Source organism: Hylobates moloch, unplaced genomic scaffold (assembly GCF_009828535.3).
Source record: "Hylobates moloch isolate HMO894 unplaced genomic scaffold, HMol_V3 SCAFFOLD_12, whole genome shotgun sequence".
NCBI classification, from domain to species: Eukaryota; Metazoa; Chordata; class Mammalia; order Primates; family Hylobatidae; genus Hylobates; species Hylobates moloch.
This window is the reverse complement of record NW_026652287.1, coordinates 46,484,956-46,506,935: the sequence shown is the minus strand read 5'-3', so window position 1 is coordinate 46,506,935 and position 21,980 is coordinate 46,484,956. Positions and strand designations below refer to the sequence as shown.

The window sequence follows — 21,980 nt, the reverse complement described above, 5'->3', positions numbered from 1 at the left end:
GGAAGGAAGGAAGGAAGGAAGGAAGGAAGGAAGGAAGGAAGGAAGGAAGGAAGGAAGGAAAATAAACTGCTTAACAGTTTTCCCAAGTGGTTGGACCAGTTAAAACTCCCACCACCTGTGAATGAGAGTTTGTTTTTATTTTGCTCGTGGAGTGCCTCTCCTGTAGCAGATTCCCACTGAATGTCTGGGAATTCAAATGCAAATGCACTTGTTCATTTCCTCAAGAGCTTCACTCCATCAGTTGGATTCATCCATTGGCTCTCCCATCTCCACTGACACTATGTTCTCGCCTCTATTTGGAAGACATCCTGCCTCCACCTGCCCAAGTCACATTATCTTCTCATTCCAGCCTCTCACAGAGAGGTTTCTCTTTCACCACCTCCTCTAGCCCTGGTGATTGGCAAGGTCATGCAGCAGTACCCTTCAAAACACTCATGACTGTGAATCCACTGGCCTTCACTAAGTTTCCCATTCTTCTCTTTCTTTCTTTTTTCTTTTTTTTTTGAATGGAGTTTCACTCTTGTTGACCAGGCTGGAGTGCAGTGGCCCAAACACAGCTCACTGTAGCCTCAACGTCCTGAGCTCAAGAGACCCTCCTGCCTCAGCCTCCTTAGTAGCTGGGACTACAGACATGCAACGTTGTACCCAGCTTGTTTTCTTTTTTTTTTTTTTTTTTTTTTGAGACATGGTCTCACCCTGTCAACCAAGTGCAGTGGCATGATCACAGCTCACTGCAGCCTTGACCTCCCAGGCTCATGCGATTCTCCCACCTCAGCCTCCCCAGTAGCTGGGGCTACAGGCACAAGTCACCATGCCTGGCTAATTTTTGTACTTCTTGTAGAGACCAGGTTTCACCATGTTGCCCAGGCTGGTCTTGAACTCTTGGACTCAAGCAGTCCTCCTGCCTCAGCCTCCCAAAGTGCTGGGGTTACAGGTGTGAGCCACCACACCCGGCCATGGCTAATTTCTTCATTTTTTGTAAAGACAGGGTCTCACTTCGTTGCCTAGGCTGGTCTTGAACTCCTGGACTCAAGCGATCCTCCTGCCTCAGCCTCCCAAAGTGCTAGGACTACAGATGTGAGCCACTGCACCCGGCAATTTCCCCTTCTTGACTTCCCCAGAGCACTCATCCCTCTTGAGCTCCTGTCTCTTCTAGAATCACTTACCTCACCACCTTATGGGGTTTTTGCCTCAGTTCCTACTCCTCTTTATTTAAGAAAACACTGCACTTTAAGAGGGCTTCAGAAACCACCTGAAATAGAAACATGTCCTTTTGTTCAATCCTTTACTTTAAAAGACAAATAAAATGAAGAATTGCTCTCCATGTAGAAGGTTAAGGAGCTTGGGAGGACCTTCTGTGAGTGGGGAGAACTTTACATTAAAGGAAAAAAAATGCTGGAGAATAGCTGTGAACCCAGGAAGGGAGAAGGACTTCCTCCACTGAACTTTTAAAGCACAAACTCTAAGGTAAAAAAAGACTCGATTACATGAAAACTAAGGTATTTGTTCAAATAAAGATGCAACTGGGGCCAAGTGCGGTGGCTCACGCCTGTAATCCCAGCACTTTGGGAGGCTGAGGCAGGCGAATCACAAGGTCAGGAGATCGAGACCATCTTGGTCAACATGGTGAAACCCTGTCTCTACTAAAATACAAAAAATTAGCCAGGAATGGTGTCACGTGCCTGTAATCCCAGCTACTTGGGAGGCTTAGGCAGGGGAATTGCTTGAACCAGGGAGGTGGAGGTTGCGGTGAGCTGAGATCGCGCCACTGCACTCCAGTCTAGCGATAAAACAAGACTCCATCTCAAAAAAAAAAAAAAATATGCAATAGGCGGTGGTTCGGGAACCAAACCTTACATCCAGATGCTGGTTGTCCCATTTCCTGTGAATCCTTGGGTGAGTTATCAACTTCTCTGGGCCTCAGTTTCCTCATCAATAAAATGGAGAAAATAGTATCTACCTATGGAATTGTTGTGAGTTTTGAATGAGTTAATATTTAGAAATCATTTAGAATAGGAACTAGCACATGGTAAATAGTAGATAGAATCATAAAAAAAATTGATCAGGGGTTAATTTCTAACTGCTGTTTGTTATAGAGGTCCCTAGCACTGTGTGGTCATTTTAAATTTAAATGATTTAGAATTAAATGAAATTTAAAACTAAGTTCTTCATTCACACTAGCCACATTTTAAGTGCTCAAAACCCACAGGTGACTAGTGGCTACCATATTTGGCAGCACAGATTGAGAACAGATTTATCATCCAGAAAGTTCTGTCGGACAGTGTTGATCAAGGCTACATGAGGGTCTGGGTGCAGTGGCTCACACCTGTAATCCCAGTGCTTTGGAAGGCCAAGGTGGGAGGATCACTGGAGGCCAGGGGTTTGAGACCAGCCTGGGAAACAGAGAGACCTCATCTCTACCAACATTTTAAGAATTAGCCAGGCAAAGTGTTGCATGCTTGTAGTCCCAGCTACTCAGGAGGCTGAGACAGGAGGATTGCTTGAGCCCAGGAATTTGAGGCTGCAGTGAGCTATGATCACACTGCTGCACTCCAGTCTGGGTGACAGAGTGAGACCTGTCTCTAAACATAAAAAATAAAAATTTAGGTGGGGCGTAGTGGCTCCCGCCTGTAATCCCAGCACTTTGGGAAGCCAAGGTGGGCAGATCATGAGGTCAGGAGATCGAGACCACCCTGGCTAACATGGTAAAACCGCGTCTCTACTAAAAATACAAAAAAATTAGCCAGGCATGGTGGCACATGCCTGTAGTCCCAGCTACTCGAGAGGCTGAGGCAGGAGAATTGCTTGAACCCAGGAGGCAGAGGTTGCAGTGAGCTGAGATTGCGCCACTGCACTCCGGCCTGGGCAACAGAGCGAGACTCTGTCTCAAAATAAATAAATAAATAAATAATAATAAAGTAAAAATAAAAATGCAAAGACTACCTGAGGGAATGTCTGCAAGTCAACCAGAATAACACAGCAACCCCAATAGGAAAACAGGCCGAAAATGTGAACAGGCAGATCAGGGAAGTGAAGTCTGAAAAGCTAATCAGCCTATGACATGGTACTCAAAGTCATTTGTAACCAGAAAGATGGAAATGAAAGCACTATCTCTGTACGCCTTTAATATCGGGGGAAAAAATAGGTGAATAAGCCAAGGGTTTCCAGTGATGCGGGCACAGAGGAAAGTCTTGCACTACTCCAAGGGGTGTGGCCCAGGGAGGCCACTCTGGAGACATATCAGTAGTACTCAGTCCAGTGAGGTCCAGCACCATCAGCGGTTATGTCCCCAGGCATCCATCCCAGGGACATTCTCACCAGGTCTGTTAGGGGCAGGTACTAGAATGCTTACTCCAGCACCATCTATATAGGGGGAGCTGAAGGCCACCTGGTGTCCCTCCTGGGGACCAGGAGGCAGCATGTGACAGAAGCCCCCATGGAGCACCAGAATGAGTGAGAGCTCCAGACCGCATATCCAACAGATACTACGGGATGAGGCTTTTAAAAATACGGTTGTTGCAGGGCACGGTGGCTAATGCCTGTAATCCCAGCACTTTGGGAGGCCAAGGTGGGTGGATCACCTGAGGTCAGGATTTCGAGACCAGCCTGGCCAACATGGCGAAACCCTGTCTCTACTAAAGATACAAAAATTAGCTGGATGTGGTGGCAAGCGCCTGTAATCCCAACTACTCGGGAGGCTGAGGCAAGAGAATCGCTTGAACCCCGGAGGCGGAGGTTGCAGTGAGCCGAGATTGTGCTACTGCACTCCAGCCTGGGTGACAAGAGCAAAACTCTGTCTCAAAAAATTTAAAAAACAAAAAAATAAAAATATGGTTCTGGGTGAAAACAGGAAACAACAGAATGTGTCTAACTTCATCCTGCTTATGTCAGTTAAAAATAGACACGCTCAAAATATCGCACGTGTTTTTGCGAGAATGCACTCCTATAAGGCCAAATTCAACATTCTCTCGGTTGTCTCTGGGAGGGAGAAGAATGAAAGTAGGGTGTAGAGATAAAGGGGAATTAATGCATGAATGAATGAAGTTATAAACAAGAGACAGGCGTTGTACAGACCAAAGGTAAAGATATCCCGTAACCTGAGGAGAGCAAAGAACTTGACTCTGCATTTGAAGATTCAGAAAATGAATTTCAGAAATAGTTTTCTCGCCAGGGGGTGGCTCATGCCTATAATCCCAACACTTTGAGAGGGCGAGGCAGGTGGATCACTTAAGGTCAGGAGTTCGAGACCAGCCTGGCCAACATGGTGAAACCCTGTCTCTACTAAAAATACAAAAATTAGCCAGGCATGGTGGCAGGTGCCTGTAATCCCAGCTACTCAGGAGGCTGAGGCAGGAAAATCACTTGAACCCGGGAGGCAGAGGTTGCATTGAGCTGAGATCACACCATTGCACTCCAGCCTGGGTGACAGAGCAAGACTTTGTCTCAGAAAAAAAAAGAAGAAGAAGAAGAAGAAATAGTTTTCTCAAGAAGGGGAAAGCTGGGTGATTTAAGAATGGACTTGAAGAGGATTACTCAGTCTTCAACCTAGGACTGGCAAGAATATAGACTGTTTGGGAAGTGGTTCTGCTCCTTGGTACCATCTTAGAAATATTTGGCCTGAGTCTGTAAGAGGCAGGTACTTTATCTAACCTGAGGTTAGGGGGCTACTCCATCCCCATCTCCTCCCCTGCTTTCTAACCATGCTAACATCTCCTCACTCTCCTGTCTCCTCTCCTTCTCACTCCCCTAATCTGCCTATTCACATTTGGGGGTTGCTGTTTTCCTATTGGGGTTGCTGTGTTATTCTCGCTGATTTGCAGACATTCCTCTGTGTCGTCTTTTTAATTTTGTTTTAATTTTTAGAGACAGGATGTTATTCTGTTGCACTGGCTGTAGTTACATAGCTTACTGCAGCCTCAAACTCTTGGGCTCAAACTCTTGTCCTCTGCCTCTACTTCTCAACTGGTAACCTCGCTTCTCTCCATGAGGTCTCTCCAGCCCCAGGGCCTTTGCACATGTTCCCCTCTCTTCTGAGTGGCACCTGGTAGTTGCTCCTCTATAAATATTTATTGACATCCTGACTTCCAACCAGCAGAGAAGAATTGAGCTCCTTCCCATGCTCAGGCTAGTGAAGGCATGAGCTTGGCTGAGGTCCCAGTGGGGAAGGTGAGTGGGGTGGCAGAGTTAATCAGGAGCAGCATGGTGGAATGGCTAAAGCCAGACGTAGCACACAGGCACCACGTGTTAGCTGGACAAGTAGTATACCCCATGGGTCTCAATTTCCCTATCAATGAAAGGGAGAATAGAACAAGTCCCTGGTAAGCAGCATAAAATGAGATCTCAGAATGTAAAGTAACAAGCACACAACCTGGCAGAGAATAAATTTAATGAATATTGGCTCCTTCAATCAGCAGGTTCTGATATAACTTAGCTACAATTAAGAAAATAAAAATGGAGGCTGGGCGTGGTGGCTCGTGCCTGTAATCCCAGCACTTTGGGAGGCCAAGATGGGTGGATCACTTGAGGTCAGGAGTTCGAGAACAGGCTGGCCAACGTGGTGAACCCCGTCTCTACTAAAAATACAAAAAATTAGCCAGGCATGGTGGTGCATGCCTGTAGTCCCAGCTACTCTGGAGGCTGAGGCAGGAGAATCACTTGAACCCAGGAGGTGGAAGTTGCAGTGAGCTGAGATTGCGCCACTGCACTCCAGCCTGGGCGACAAAGTGAGATTAGTCTCAAAAACAAAAGAAGTCTGGGCCGGATGCGGTGGCTCACGCTTGTAATCCCAGCACTTTGGGAGGCCGAGGTGGGCAAATCACAAGGTCAGGAGATCGGGACCATGGTGAAACCCCGTCTCTACTAAAAATATAAAAAATTAGCTGGGCGTGGTGGCGGGCGCCTGTAGTCCCAGCTACTCGGAGAGGCTGAGGCAGGAGAATGGCGTGAACCCGGGAGGCGGAGCTTGCAGTGAGCCGAGATTGCGCCACTGAACTCCAGCCTGGGCGACAGAGCAAGACTCCGTCTAAAAAAAAAAAAAAAAAAGAAGTCTGGAGGCCAAGAGGTTGGTTGCAGGGTTGGTTCCATGGCTCAACGTCTCCAAAGAGTCCTTTCCATCTTTCCACTCTAACATCGTCACTGTAAGGACTTTCTTTAACATTTACCACTCACAGCCCCAAGACGACTGCCTCAGTTCTTTTTTTTTTTTTTTTCCTTCAGATGGAGTCCCGCCCTGTCGCCCAGACTGGAGCACAGTGGCACGATCTCGGCTCACTGCAACCTCTGCCTCCTGGGTTCAAGTGATTCTCCTGTCTCAGCCTCCCAAGTAGCTGGGACTACAGGCGCCCACCACCACACCCGACTAATTTTTGTATTTTTTTTTAGTAGAGACGGGGTTTCACCGTATTGGTCAGGCTGGTCTCAAACTCCTGACCTCAGGTGATCCACCTGCCTCCGCTTCCCAAAGGGCTGGGATTACAGGCGTGAGCCACTGCGCCCAGCTGATGACTGCCTCAGTTCTAAGATATTTACCCAGCCATCCACATAGACAAACACAAAAGCATCCGGCCAAAGAAGAGGGAGAGGAAGGGCTGTCTCTTACCATGTGACTTATCTCAAGGGGAAAAAATCCTTTTCCAGAAGCACCCAGCAGATTTTTCACCCAGATCCTGTTAGGTCTACGAATGGGTCATGTGACAAGTGCTCTCATTGCAAGGAATCTTGGGAAAAAGAGACTATTAGGCATTTTCTGCGTCTTTGATGGTAGGTGGGCTCTGCCAGCAAGGGGGGCAGTGGTGGTGGCTCTTGGATGGACAACTGTGTCTTCCATTATTCTTTTTTTTTTTTTTAAGAGACAAGGTCTCACTCTGTTGCCCACGCAGAAGTGCAGTGGCACAATCACAGCTCACTGCTGCCTCAACCTGCCAGGCTCAGGTGATCCTTCCACCTTAGCCTCATGAGCAGCTGGAGGAGTGTACCACCATGGCCGGCTAATTTATATATATATATATTTTTTTTTTTTTTTTTTTTTTCTTGAGACGGAGTCTCGCTCTGTCGCCCAGGCTGGAGTGCAGTGGCACAATCTCGGCTCACTGCAAGCTCCGCCTCCCGGGTTCACACCATTCTCCTACCTCAGCCTCTCCGAGTAGCTGGGACTACAGGTGCCCGCCACCATGCCCGGCTAATTTTTTTTGTATTTTTTTAGTAGAGACGAGGTTTCACCGCGGTCTCGATCTCCTGACCTGGTGATCCGCCCGCCTCGGCCTCCCAAAGTGCTGGGATTACAAGCATAAGCCACCGCGCCCGGCCATATTTTTTGTAGAGATAGGGTCTCCTTATGTTGCCCAGGCTGGTCTTGAACTCCTGAGCTCAAACAATCCTCCTGCCTCAGCCTCCCAAAGTGCTGGGATTACAGGCATGAGCCACCACACACCTGAACTCTCTTCTTTAAATACTGAGCCTTCCACCTCTTCTAGAATATACTCTGTTAGTTATCAACCACACTTTTCTACATTTTTGCTTCATTATTCATTCAGTAAACATTTATCAAGTGCCTACTGTATGCCAGGCACAGCTTTAGGTGCTGGAGATGCTATGAACAAAACAGATGAAAATTTCTAAAAAATAAAAAATAAAAATAAGTTTTGCAAAGCCAGGCACAGTGGCTTATGCCTATAGTTCCAGCTACTCAGGAGGCCGCAGCAGTAGGATCTCATGAGATTGGGAGTTTGAGTCCAGCCTGGGCAACATAGTAGGACCCTGCCTCTAAAAAGACAAAAGGCCAGGCACGGTAGCTCACGCCTGTAATCCCAGCACTTTGGGAGGCCGAGGTGGATGAATCACAAGGTCAGGAGTTCGAGATCAGCCTGACCAACGTGGTGAAACCCCGTCTCTACTAAAAATGTAAAAATTAACCAGGCATGGTGGTGAGTCTCTGTAATCCCAGCTACTTGGGAGGCTGAGGCAGGAGAATCACTTGAACCTGGGAGGCGGAGGCTGCAGTGAGCCAAGATCGTGCCACTGCACTCCAGCCTGGGCAACAGAGTGAGACCCTGTCTCAAAAAAAAGAAAAAAAAAAAAAGAAAAAGAAAAAGAAAAGAAAAGAAAATACCTGCCCTATGGGGATGGACATGCTAGAACATCAGAGTCCAGTGGAACTTTCTGCAGTGATGAAGTATGTATGTATGCACCGTCCACATGTGGCCTGGGAGCACTTAAAACGTGACTGGTACAAGTGAATTTTTCATTTAATTTAAATGAATGTAAATCTATATTTAAATAGCTATGTGTGGCTAGTGGTTACTTTATTGGGCGGTGCAGCTCTCTAAAGGCCAAGAGATACATCATCAACTTCTCTCCCTTGACCCATATTCAGTTCTCTCCCACCCTGAAAGTCTCCTCTCCTACCGAGGCTCACATTTCTAATTCTTCTCCTCTTGTTCTCCCTCAACCATCAACCCTGGCAAAACTGATATGACCCTGATGCCACATGAAATGCATTCTTCATCCTTTACTCTTACTCATCTCTGTGCGGCCCTGGAGACCAGTGACCTCTCCTTTCTCAAAATACTTTTCTATTTTTGTGTGTTTTTGTTGTTGCTATTGTTTTTTGGGTTTTTTTTTTTTTTTTTTTTGAGATGGAGTTTCGCTCTCGTCACCCAGGCTGGAGTGCAATGGTGCGATCTCGGCTTACTGCAACCTCTGCCTCCCAGGTTCAAGCGATTCTCCTGCCTCAGCCTCCCAAGTAGCTGGGATTACAGGCTCCCGCCACCACAGCTGGCTAATTGTTTGTATTTTTGATAGAGACGGAGTTTTGCCATGTTGGCCAGGTTGATCTCGAGCTCCTAACCTCAGGTGATCCACCTGCCTCGGCCTTTCAAAGTGCTGGGATTACAGGCATGAGCCACTGCGCCCAGCCTCAAAATGCTTTTGAACTTGATTGTCAGGTATGCCGTTCTCTACCGAGTCTTCTCCCATGTCTGTGTCTTCTCCCCCTTTCTCACGAATCTCTTTCCTCTACTGGTCTCTTAAAATGTTGCTCTCCTGAAATGCTCCACTGGGGACCCTTGGCTTTTTCCACTTCGCTCAGCTACCCTGGGTTATCTGGTCTACCATAATCCTGTCTTCTGCCACACCTCACTTACTCACCCAGCCCAATATTTATTGAGTACCCACTAGGCCATGAAAGATGCTATTAAAAAAAAAGCCCCTGTCCTCATGGAGCTGACATTCTAGAAGAGGGCATGAATAATAAATACGATTTAATAAACAGTACGGCCAGGCATAGAGGCTCACACCTATAATCCAAACACCGGGAGGCCAAGATGAGAGGATCACTTGAATCCAGGAGTTTGAGACCAGCTTGGGCAACGTAGTGGGACCCTGTCTCTACAAAAAAAATATATAAAAAATTAGCTGGATACGGTGATGCATGTCTGTAGTTCCAGCCACTTGGGAGGACAAGGTGGAAGGATTGCTTGAGCCTGAGAGGTCAAGGCCACAGTGAGCTGTGACTGTGCCACTGCACGCCAGCCTGGGTGACAGAGTGAGATCCTGCCTTAAAAATAAATAAATAAACAAACAAACAAACAATATAATTCCAGGGAGTGAAGAGGCAGGATCTCTTTAGCTAGGAAGTTGAGGGATGTTCTCTCTGAGAAGACAGAATCTGAGTTTCAACCTGAAGAATTCAAAGAGGCCAGCTAGGCAAAAGATGAGAATTGAAGGAATGGGGACGGCAGAGGAGACGGCCAATATAGTAATTCTCAATAAAGCAGAAAATGAGCTTTTCCTGCTGGCAGAACAGAAAGGAAGTCGGAGTGGCCAGGGCGTTGTGGGACAAGGTGGTCAGCAGGAGTCACATCACGCAAGGTCATGTGGTCATGGTAGAGTTTAAATTTTACTCCAAGCCTGATGGAAGCCATTGGAAGATTTTAACTAAGGAGTGACAGAAAACTGGCATCTCAGACTCAACATGTCTACAACCCAGTTCTTGATCTTCCTCCAGACCTTCTTCCTCCATCTTCCCCATCTCCATTGACAGCAACTTCATCCTTCAGGTAGCTCAGACCAAAACCCTGGAGTCACCCTTGACACTTCTCTCTCCTGCTCCACACTCAGTCTTTCCATTGGAAGCCCTAGGGGCTGCCATATTGTTCTCCATAGCACTTCACACCGTCTGACATACTATATATTTTCCCATTATTGCTTTGTTCTTGGTAGCATCTTTAGGCACTCTCTGAATATCTGGCACGTAGTACGTGCTCACTAAATCCTTGTTGAATAAATGAATGAACATCACTCCGTGGTCCTTTCAGAACCAGAGCCATTCTTCTCTTTCTTCACCACCGTTGCCCCTCACCCCACCCAACTGGTCACAGGAGTTGAAGGATGACACAGTAGAGAACTGGGATTCTGGAGTCCTGTGGCTGGTCTGGGGTTCGAGTTCTTACTCAGTGGTAGGAACTTACATGTGAGATTAACTTATCTGGGCTTTAGTTTCCTCCTCTGTAAAATGGGCCTCAAACTGCCAACCGCTGGGATGCAGGGAGGATTTGATGAGCCCAGGCAGGCTCCCTGGAGCACAGCAATCAATGGCAGCTATATATAAACCGGGGCCTCTTTTGTACTCCCACTGCCTTTGTCCTAGTTCCAGCCCTCATTACACCAGCCTGCTCTTGCGGCTCCCTCCTAACTTCTGCTCCATCACCACCAATCTGTCCTTTCAGCTGTCAGGCTTGTCTTCCGAACGCCAACCCTAATCACATCCCTTCCTGCTCCAAAACCTTACATGACTCTCACTGTCCACAGGACAAGACCCAGCCTCTAGCTGACAGCCTCCACTGTCCAGCTCACCCAGCCTCTCCCCTACCACATACCCTGAGTGAAGCCTTCTGCCTCCATAGGGCTTTCTTAGCCAGAGAAGCCTCCCTTATCTGCCTGTTCTCCTCCTAATTCCTTCTTATCCTTCCAGGGAGGAGGCTGTGAGGTAATGCATCTTGGGAGCCAGCTGGGATTGCACAGGGAGGTGAGATTATCTGCATTTCCGAGGCTTGAACAAGTTAAGGCAATGGGAAAGGTCACACAATGAGAAAATGCAGGGCCAGGATTTAACCCGTCTGAGATGTTCTGACTGTGCTATGCTGCCTCCCCAGACATGAGCTCTGTGATAATGCTGTCTCCAGGCTGTAATCATTTCCTCTTCATCCCTGCCTCCTCTATCCCTGGGGCCAGAGGGACTTGTAGTTGAATCTCTCACTCACTCATTGGTGTGGTCTCTCTCTAAAGCAGGGTGGAGTTCGTCTTAGAGTTATCACTGCATCCAGCGCAACCTCCCTGGTCCAGGCTCATCAATGTTCACCTGCATCAATGCAGTTGCCTCCTCCTCAATCGCCCAGCTTCCGGCCTTGCCCCCCAGAGGGATCATATTTTAATACAAGTCAGATTACATCCCAACTAGCCTCAGAACCCTCCATGGCTCACACCTTACTCAGAGAAAAAGCCAAAGTCCTCTCCACCACCCACAAAGCCCTGCACCATCCATCACCTCCCTGCCTTCGTCCCCTCGCACCCTCCCCTTCGCTCGCTCTGCTGCAGCCACACCAACTCATCACTGTTTCTCAAATACACCAGGCATGGTCTAGCTATTAAACGCATGGTCCAGCCTGGTGCATTTGAAGAACACAGATGAATTGGTGTGGCTGGAACAGAGTGAGTGAGGGGAAGAGCGGGAGGAGGACCTTTGCACCAGCTGGACCTTTGCACCGGCTGTTCCCTTTGCCTAGAGTTTTCCCTGACATATTCATATGGCTCACTCTCTCGCCTCCTTTGCTTTCTCCCAGTCTTTATTCAAATGTCTATTTCTCTGCACTTGTGCTGTTTGATACAGTCACCGCTGGCCACATGTGGCCTTTGAGCACTTCAATTGAAACACATTAAAGTGTAGAATATTGACCAGATTCCAAGGAAAACCATGTGCAAAATGTCTTTTATTTCTTAAGATACAGCGTCTCGCACTGTCTCCCAGCCTGGAATGCAGTGGCACGATCACAGCTCACTGCAGCCTCAAACTCCCAAACTCAAGTGAACCTCCCACCAACAGCCTCCCGAGTAGCTGGGATTACAGGCACACACCACGACGCCCTGCCAATTTTTTTAATTGTTATTTTTTTTTTAATAGCGACAAGGTCTCTATGTTGCTCAGGCTGGTCTGGAACTCCTGGCTTCAAGCGATCCTCCTGCCTCAGCCTCCCAAGTAGCTGAGATTACAGGCAGGAGCTTTTGTGCCCAGCAGGTCTACGATCTTGTTAGAATGCTTCAGGCTGGGCATAGTGGCTCATGCCTCAAATACCAGCACTTTGGGAGGCCAAAGCAGGCAGATTGCTTGAGCTCAGGAGTTCGAGACCAGCCTAGGCAATATGGTAAAACCCTGTCTCTCCAAAAAAAATGCAAAAATTAGCTGGGCGTGGTGGCTCCCACCTGTAGTCCCAGCTACTTAGGAGGCTGAGGCAGGAAGATCACCTGAGCCCAGGAGGCGGAGGTTGCAGTGAGCCAAGATCAAGCGTAGACAACAGGGAGACCCTGTCTCAAAAAAATAAATATATAAATAAGTAAATAAATAAAGAAACCAATAAACGAATTTTACCTGTTTCTTTTTACTTTTTTAATGTGGCTACTAGCAAATTTTAATTTTTTTTTTTTTTTTTTTTTTGAGATGGAGTCATGCTCTGTCACCCAGGCTGGAGTGCAGTGATGTGATCTTGGCTCACTGCAACCTCCACCTCACGGATTCAAGCAGTTCGCCCGCCTCTGCCTCTGAGTAGCTGGGATTACAGATGCCCACCACCATGCCCAGCTAATTTTTTTGCATTTTTAGTAGGCATGGAGTTTCGCCATGTTGGCCAGGCTGGTCTCGAACTCCTGGCCTCAAGTGATCTGCCTGCCTCGGCCTCCCAAAGTGCTGGGATTACAGGCATGAGCCACCACGCCTGGCTATAAAATTTCATAAATAGCTCTTAATAGATTTCTCCTGGGCAGTGCTGGTCTGAATACTTTTTTTTTTTTTTTTTTTTTGAGACGGTGTCTTGCTCTGTCACCCAGGCTGGAGTGCAGTGGCGAGATCTCGGCTCACTGCATCCTCTGTCACCCGAGTTCAAGCGATTCTCCTGCCTTAGCCTCCCAAGTAGCTGGGACTACAGACGCCCACCACCACGCCCAGCTAATTTTTGTATTTTTAGTAGAGACAGGGTTTCACCATATTGGCCAGGCTGGTCTCGAACTCCTGACCTTGTGATCCGCCAGCCTCGGCCTCCCAAAGTGTTGGGATTACAGGCGTGAGCCACCGTGCCCGGCCCTGTAACACTTTTAACACTGAACTGTTTGCCTTCCAGGTGGTAAAGAGCAGGTGCCTTCACTGATAGAAATGTCACCACTCCCCTCATCCCCCCAGCCCCATGTCACTGACGCATCCTTTCCCCTTGCTCTATGGTAACTTTCTCCTAAGCACTCATCACCCTAACATCTGTCATACAGGTATACCTCAGAGACACTGCTGGTTTGGTTCCAGGTCACCATAATAAAGTGAATATTGCAATAAAGTGAGTCATGTGCCTTTTTTGGTTTCCCAGTGCACATAAAAGTTATGCTTACACTATAGTCTATTAAGTGCATGATAACATTATGTCTAAAAAAAAAAGTGTACATACCTTAATTTTAAAATGCATCAAGGCTGGGCACAGTGGCTCACGCTTGTCATCCCAACACTTTGGGAGGCCAAGGCGGGAGGATTGCTTGAGCCCAGGGATTTGATACCAGGCAACAAAGTGAGATCCCGTTTCTACACAAAAATTCTTTTTAAAAATAGCTGGGTATGGGGATGCATGCCTGTGGTCCCAGCTACGTGAGAGGCTGAGGTGGGAGGTTCACTTGAGCCCGAGAGATTGAGACTGCAGTGAGCTATGATCACGCCACTGCACTCTAGCCTGGGGGACAGAGTGAGACCATATCTCTCAACAAAAATAAAAAATAAAATTTAAAAAAGGCTGGGCACAGTGGCACATGCCTGTAATCCCAACAGTTTGTGAGGCCAAGGTGGGTGGACCACTTGAGGTCAGGAATTCAAAACCAGCCCAGCCAACATGGTGAAGCTCCGTCTCTATGAAAAATACAAAAAATAGCCGGGTGTGGTGGTGCACACCTGTAAGTCCAGATACTCGGGAGGCTGAGGCACGAGAATTGCTTGAACCTGGGAGGTGGAGGGAGGTTGCCATGAGCCAAGATTGCAGCACTGCACTCCAGCCTGGGTGACAGACTGAGACTCTGTCTCAAAAAATAAATAAATAAATAAATAAGTTTTATTACTAAAGAAGTTAATCATCTGGGCCTTCAGTGAGTCCTCATCTTGCTGGTGAAGGGTCACTGGCTCAATGTTGATGGGTGCTGACTGATCGTGGGGGTAGTTGCTGAAGATTGGGGTGCCTGTGACATTTTCTTAAAATAAGACAAGAAAGTTTTCTGCATCCATCAACTCTTCCTTTCACGAAAGATTTCTCTAGCATGAGATGCTTGTTGACAGCATTTTACCCACAGTAGAACTTCTTTCAGAATTGGAGTCAGTTCTCTCAAACCCTGCCACTGCTTTGTCAACTAAGTTTATGTCATATTCTAAATCCCATGTTGTCATTTTAACAGTGTTCACAGAATTTTCACCAGGAGTAGAATCCATCTCAAGAAATCACTTTCTTTGCTCTTCTATAAAAATAAAAATAAACTGAAAAATCCCCAAGTTATTTGCTGTAGCCAACCTTCTGTTAACCACAGACCCTCTGGCATTCGGCATTTCTTGCCCATTATATGAAGTTCTGATGACAGTCTCTTTTATTGTATTGTGCCTTGACCACGCACTTAGCTCTGAAATGGACGTGTTCAGGACACAGGACCAGGAGGGACCCTGTGTTTCAACAGCAATACTTTTACAAATGAGGTCTCATGACAGGGTCTTGCTCGGAGGGTTTCTGTGGAAGCCTCATGCCACCTACTGCTATCATCCTTACCAACTTGCATTTACAAAGGGGACTCTTTTTGACCAGAGGCTTGGAGTCTGTAGCTGCCTTCTAGCCAGCTGATGCTGGCTGGTCCACACAGGTGGGATCACACCCATTTTTTTGTTTTCTTATTTATTTCTGAATAGCTTAGCATACCGCCTGTGTGCCTGGCATTGTGCTGACCACTTTTTGTCAACTTACTGAATCCTCACGACCCTTGGAGGTATTTATACTATTGTTATCCAAGTTATACAAAAGGGGGAAACTGAGGCACAGAGCAGGGAAGTCCCTTGCCCAAGGTCACCCAACTGGAAAGTGGCAGATCTGGGATTTGAACCCATGCAGGCTGGGCTCTCAACACTGAACTACTTTCCTGCCATTTGTTAAAGAGCCACAAACCAGGCCAGGCACCATGGCTCACGCCTGTAATCCCAGCACTTTGGGAGGCCAAGGCGGGTGGATCACCTGAGGTCAGGAGTTCAAGACCAGCCTGGCCAACATAGTGAAACCCTGTCTCTACAAAAATACAAAAAAAAGTACCCGGGCATGATGGCGGGTGCCTAGTAATCCCAGCTACTCAGGAGGCTGAGGCAGGAGAATCCCTTGAATCCGGGAGGCAGAGGTTGCAGTGAGCTGAGATCGTGCCATTGGAGATCGCACGCCAGCCTGGGCAACAGAGTGAGACTCTGTCTCAAAAAAATAAAATAAAATAAAACAAAGAGCCACAAACCCCGAAAGGTCTGCCATTCCCCCAGGGTCCCAGGCCATCCCACAATCTATTGTCATTGTAGGTTGTGAAATATACTGAATGTCACCCCAACCATTAGCCATGGGGAAGATTCCATTTCTCTCATTGCAACATTTGTGCAACATGAACCATCTGTTGGGGGTCTTCGTAAATCACCTTTTATCCCGTGAGGCAGGTACTGTTAAGACCATTTTACAGGTGACAAAACTGAGGCCAGTGGTGTCAAGTCCCCTCCCTGTGGTCACCCAGCCAATACAGGATGGCTTGGAATCCCAAGCGCCCCCGCCCTGCTGCCTGACCCCCCAAAACCCACCCTCTGTTCTCCATTCTGGCTTTCTTTCAGCATCTTGGCGACAGTTGGGACGGAGTTTGACCTACGGACGCTGAGGGCAGTTCGAGTGCTGCGGCCGCTCAAGCTGGTGTCTGGAATCCCAAGTGCGTGAGTTTCCGACCGTGACAAGGGGTTTGCTCAGGGACCCCCAGGAGCCCTCAGTTTCCCCTATGCAGAGCATCTCAGGAGGCGACATACCGCCACCAGCCTGTGTGAGGGCAGTCTCTTCTTTGGGACTCCCTATAGGGGACCCCCTAGGAATATGACTGTAGCTCCCCATGAGCTCCTGAAAGCAAACTAGGAGCCACACCCATTTATTGAGCACCTACTATCGGGAGCCATGCTAAGCACCACATGTGATCTCATTCAGTACTCACAGCCCTATGAAGTCGATAGGACTGATGTCTCTATTTTATGGAGGGGGAAACTGAGGCTCAGAGTGGCTGAAACATTGGAGCAGGGTTTTGTGGCTGAGAAGTGGCAGAACTAGGAGTGTGCAAGTGTGACTCCAAGCCTGGGCTGTACCACTGGTGGCAATGACCATTCCCATTTACTGAGTGCCTGCTGCGTACAGGGCACTACAGAAGGACTTTACATGAATTACCTTACTTCATCCTCCCAGTCACCCAGCGAACACCCATTTTACAGATGAGAAGGTCGAGCCTCAAGGAGGTTAAATTACTCACCTGAATTCTTAGAGTGGACAGTAACAAGCTCTAAAATTCATACTCATTCCTTGCTGCTTTCTCATTCTCCACAGATACATCTAGTCCCCATTTAAGGGTGGCTGCCATATGCAGGGTCAAGATTAAGTATAGGTTGAGCCAAAAAAAATGTAAAAAGCAAAAATAAAACAGGGCTGTCCTTTTTCTATCTTCTTGCCTTGGTTAATAATAATTTAGCCAGGCATGGTGGCTCATGCCTGTAATTTCAGCACTTTGGGAGGATCACTTGAGGCCACAAGTTCAAGACCAGCCTGGGCAACATTGTAAGACCCTATATCTACAATTTTTTTTTAATAGAAATTAGCCAGGTTGGCTGGGAACAGTGGCTCACACCCGGAATCCCAGCACTTTGGGAGACTGAAGCGGGCAGATAGCTTGAGCTCAGGAGTTTAAGACCAGCCTGGGCAACATGGCAAAACTCCATCTCAAAAAAAAAAACAAAAAAATTAGCAGGCATGATGGTACACACCTGTAGTACTAGCTACTTAAAAGGCTGAGGCAGGAGGATCTGAGCCCAGGAGGTCAAGGCTGCAGTGAGCTGTAATAGCACCGCTGCACTCCAGCCTGGGCAACAGAGTGAAAACTTGTCTCAAAAAAATAGATGACAGAAAGTTTAAAAACAAACAATGTATAGGCTGGGTGCAGTGGCTCATGCCTGTAATCCTAGCACTTTGGGAGGCCAAGGCGGGTTGGTGGATCACCTGAGGTCAGGAGTTAGAGACCTGCCTGGCCAAAATGGCGAAACTCCGTCTCTACTAAAAATACAAAAATTAGCCGGGCATGGTTGCGGGCATCTATAATCCCAGCTACTCGGGAGGCTGAGGCAGGAGAATCACTTGAACCCGGTGGGCAGAGGTTACAGTGAGCTGAGATCACGCCACTGCACTCCAGCCTGGATGAAAGAGTGAAACTCCGTCTAAAAAAAAAAAAATTAAAAAGCACTTACTATGTGCCAGACACTATTCTAAGTATTTCCATTTTTTCAAAGTCCTTTATCCTCCCAAAAAGCCTGTGAAGCAGTCTTTGTTGTTATCACCATTTACATTTTATTGGCTCCGTTCTTCAGGCTCATTGCTACCCAGGTTTAAAGAGTAAGATTTCCCAGAGGATCACCAGCAGGGTCTTTTTGTAGAAAGAAGACACTTCTATCCAAGGTCTCTGCAAGATCCCAGCAGATGCCTGCATCATATTAAATTAAGGGCCATCCCAAATCTAATAGTCAAAAGAGCCAGGTGCAGTGGCTCACACCTGTAACCCCAGCACTTTGGGAGGCCAAGGCGGGATGATTGCCTGAGGCCAGGAGTTCAAGACCAGCCTGGGCAACAAAGCGAGATCCTGTCTCTAAAAAAAATATACAAAAACTAGCCAGGTGTGGTGGTGTGTACCAGTAGTCTCAGCTACAGAGGGAGACTGAGATGGGAGGATCGCTTGAGCCTGGGAGTTTGAAGCTGCAGTGAGATGTGATGGTGCCACTGCACTCAGCCTGGGCAATAAAGTGAGACCCTGTCTCAAAAATATATATATATATTATAATAGCAATAGTAACAAGAGTCTCTGTTTAATGACCACCTATGACTTACCAGGTACTTCACTGTGTGTGAACTCTCTCATTTAATCGTGTGAGGGAGGTAGTATTCCAGTCCCCATTTACAGATGGAGAAGCTGAGGTTTGGAATTCACTAGTAAGTGGATGACTAGGTCAGGTTCCCTTGAAGTGGATACTTAGGTGGGTGTTCAGACGCACCTGCTTTATTGGGGGACGGCTCTTGGGAGACACAGCACGAGGTCAGCAGGGTGGGGCTGTGGAATGGATAGAGCAGGGATGCAATTTCAGCTGGAGTGTGTGCGACACCAGAGTTGTCCTCCAACGCGTGGCAAGGATGCTGGCCTTTTGTACTTCTGTGGTCAGTCACTGCGGATGGGAGGTAGAGACGCAGTAGCTCCCAGGTGAGATAGCTTTTGATCACCAAGGGCAATTCTAGTAAGAAGAGGGGCAGCTGGGAGGCATTAGCAACCAACATCCATAGCAGCTGGAGGGCAGGTACACCAGAAAGAAAATGGGATCTTGGCAGGACACCAAGAGTATCTAGCACCTTAACCACTGCACCACACTGCATCTGTTAGCACCCACATTACATTTTTAAGCCCTTGGAAGTGGCATGGCCCCTCGAGCTATCCTGACAGTTTCCCTCTCTTACTGTGGTCTCCACCCATCAAGAGCTATGGGAAGTTCCTCCAATCAAGAAGCAAAGTCTCAAGCTATAGGTTTGAACCTTCATTTTGACCACAGACCTTCCTAGTAGATACCACAGTGATTACAAACATAGGATGTTGTCATCGTTCAGACCTGAGTTAATAGCCTCAAAAAAAAAAAAGGTAGTGGAACCAGGCATGGTGAAGTGTGCCTGTAGTCCCACCTACTTGGGAGGCTGAGGCAGGAGGCTTGCTTGTGCCCAGGAGGTCGAGGCTGCAGTGAGCCGTGATCATGCCACTGTACTCCAGCCTGGGTGACAGAGCAAGCTCATCTCAAAAAAAAAGCCAATGATGGGCAAAGAAATACTAACTAAGGCTCTTGCTCTGTCGCCAGGCTGGAGTGCAGTTGCGCAATCACAGCTCAGTACAGCTTCAACCTCCCCAGGCTCAAGCAATTCTACCATCTCAGCCTCCCAGATAGCTGGGACTCCAGGCACACAGCACCATGCCCAGTTAACTTTTTTGTATTTTGTAGAGACAGGGTTTCACCATGCTGCTCAGAGTGGTCTCAAACTCCTGGGCTCGTGATCCACCCGCCTCAGCCTCCCAAAGTGCTGGGATTACAGGTGTGAACCACCACGCCTTGCCAGCTATTATTATTATGAACATTCTTTGAGTCTTACAACAGTGGAACTTATAGTGTAGGATACAAATTTCAGTATTAACCCCTTCCTCTCCCAAAAGGATTTGAAGCCCAGAGTCATGCAACCACCGTGAATGAACCATTGAGAGGCTACTGGAGGCTAAGCTTGGTAGGATAAGAGCTTGCATGGGGTCCCTGATTGATGACAATACCCCCAGATTCAGGTCTTCAGATGCCCAGTTGGGTGTGTCTTCTGTTCCACTGTGTCCCTTCGGGAACTGTTCCTTGCCTTCTTTTTTTTTTTGAGCTGGAGTCTCGCACTGTCACCCAGGCTGGATTGCAGTGGCGCGATCTCGGCTCACTGCAAGCTCTGCCTCCCGGGTTCACGCCATTCTCCTGCCTCAGCCTCCCAAGTAGCTGGGACTACAGGCGCCTGCCACCACGCTCGGCTAATTTTTTTGTATTTTTAGTAGAGATGGGGTTTCACCATATTAGCTAGGATGGTCTCAATCTCCTGACCTTGTGATCCGCCCGCCTCGGCCTCCCAAAGTGCTGGGATTACAGGCATGAGCCACTGCGCCCGGCCCCCTGCCTTCTTATTCACCACCATCTCTCTGAATTGGGGTGCTCAGAACAGAGAAAGCAACATCAGCACATGGGTGAACATGGGGCTTCGTGTCAGATGGACCTGGGTTCAAATCCTAGTTCTGCCTTTTTTTTTTTTTTTTTTGAGACAGAGTCTCACTGTGTCACCCAGATTGGAGTACAGTGGCGTGATCCTGGCTCACTGCAACCTCTGCCTCCCAAGTTCAAGCAATTCTCCTTCCCCAGCCTCCCAAGTAGCTGGGATTACAGGCGTTGGCCACCATGCCCAGATAATTTTTTGTATTTTTAGTAGAGATGGGGGTTTCATCTTGTTGGCCAGGCTGGTCTTGAACTCCTGACCTCACGTAATCTGCTGGCTTCAGCTTCCCAAAGTGCTGGGATTACAGGTGTGAGCCACCGCGCCCTGCCTAGTTCTGCCATTTCTCATGCATTCTCTGGGTAAATCACAGCATCTCTGTTAGCCTTGCTTCCCACTTCTGTAAAATGGGAGTGACTTTATATATATGGCCACCTCAGGGGTTTGTCGCTAGAAGCCAGTGAAATAATGTTGAGTCTGGTTCCTTGGGGTTGAAATTGGGACCGCCGACCGCTTTCCTACCCAGAGCAGCAACCAGCCTATATGGCGGCCTTTTATGAATGAGGGAAAGACGCCGCCTCTTGGCAGAAAAAAAATTAAGAAAATGGCTCCCTCTTCTGGGTGCAAGTTGCCCAACACCCAGGAATATGGCTTCAAAAGCAATGGACTCCCACCCCTTTCTTGCCCAAAAGATCATCAAATGGAACAGCATGTCAAATACCTTTATTAAATACTTTAAAGTTGGCTGGGCTCGGTGGCTCACGCCTATAATCCCAGAACTTTGGGAGGCAGAGGTGGGAAGATCGCTTGAGGTCAGGAGTTTGAGACCAGCCTGGATAACATAGTGAGACCTGTCTCTATAAAATATATATATATATTTGAGACAGCATCTTGCCCTGCTGCTCAGGCTGGAGTGCAGTGGCACAATCATAGCTCACTGCAGCCTTAACCTCCTGGGCTCAAGTGATCCTCCTGCCTCAGTCCCTAGAGTAGCTAGGACTACAGGCATGCACCATCATGCCTGGCTAATTTAAATAAATAAATAAATAAATACTTTAAAGTTAAAAGTGCTTTTTAAAAAATCATAAGGCCAGGCGCGGTGGCTCACGCCTGTAATCCCAGCACTTTGGAACACCGAGGTGGGTGGATCACGAGGTCAGGAGATCGAGACCATCCTGGCTAACACGGTGAAACCCTGTCTCCACTAAAAATACGAAAAATTAGCTGGGCGTGGTGGAGGGCGAGGCAGGAGAATGGTGTGAACCTGGGAGGCGGAGCTTGCAGTGAGCTGAAATGGCACCACTGCACTCCAGCCTGGGTAACAGAACGAGACTCTGTCTCAAAAAAAATAAATAAATAAAAATAAAAAATAAAAACATAATAATAGGGGCCAGGTATGGTGGCTCACACCTATAATCCTAGCACTTTAGGAGGCTAAGGAGTTTGAGTGCTTGGAGGCCAGGGGTTTCAGGCCAGCCTAGGCAACATAGCAAGACCCCATCTCTACAAACAAGTTTTAAAACTTAGCCAGGCGTGGTGGTACACGCCTGTAGTCCTAGCTATTCCAGGGACTGAGGCAGGAGGATCGCCTGAGCCCAGGAGGTTGAGGCTGCAGTGAGC

The 21,980-nt window shown here is 47.8% G+C and overlaps 1 protein-coding gene across 2 annotated transcripts in view; it reads left to right on the top strand.

Moving 5' to 3' along the window:
- The window catches only part of CACNA1A (calcium voltage-gated channel subunit alpha1 A), a 308,894-nt gene that overhangs the window by 124,618 nt on the left and 162,296 nt on the right, over positions 1-21,980 (top strand). For both annotated transcript variants that reach the window (XM_032169902.2, XM_058425055.1), the window contains exon 4: positions 16,130-16,221. In XM_032169902.2, the coding sequence (XP_032025793.1) occupies positions 16,130-16,221 (92 nt within the window). The remainder of the gene's footprint in view (positions 1-16,129; positions 16,222-21,980) is intronic.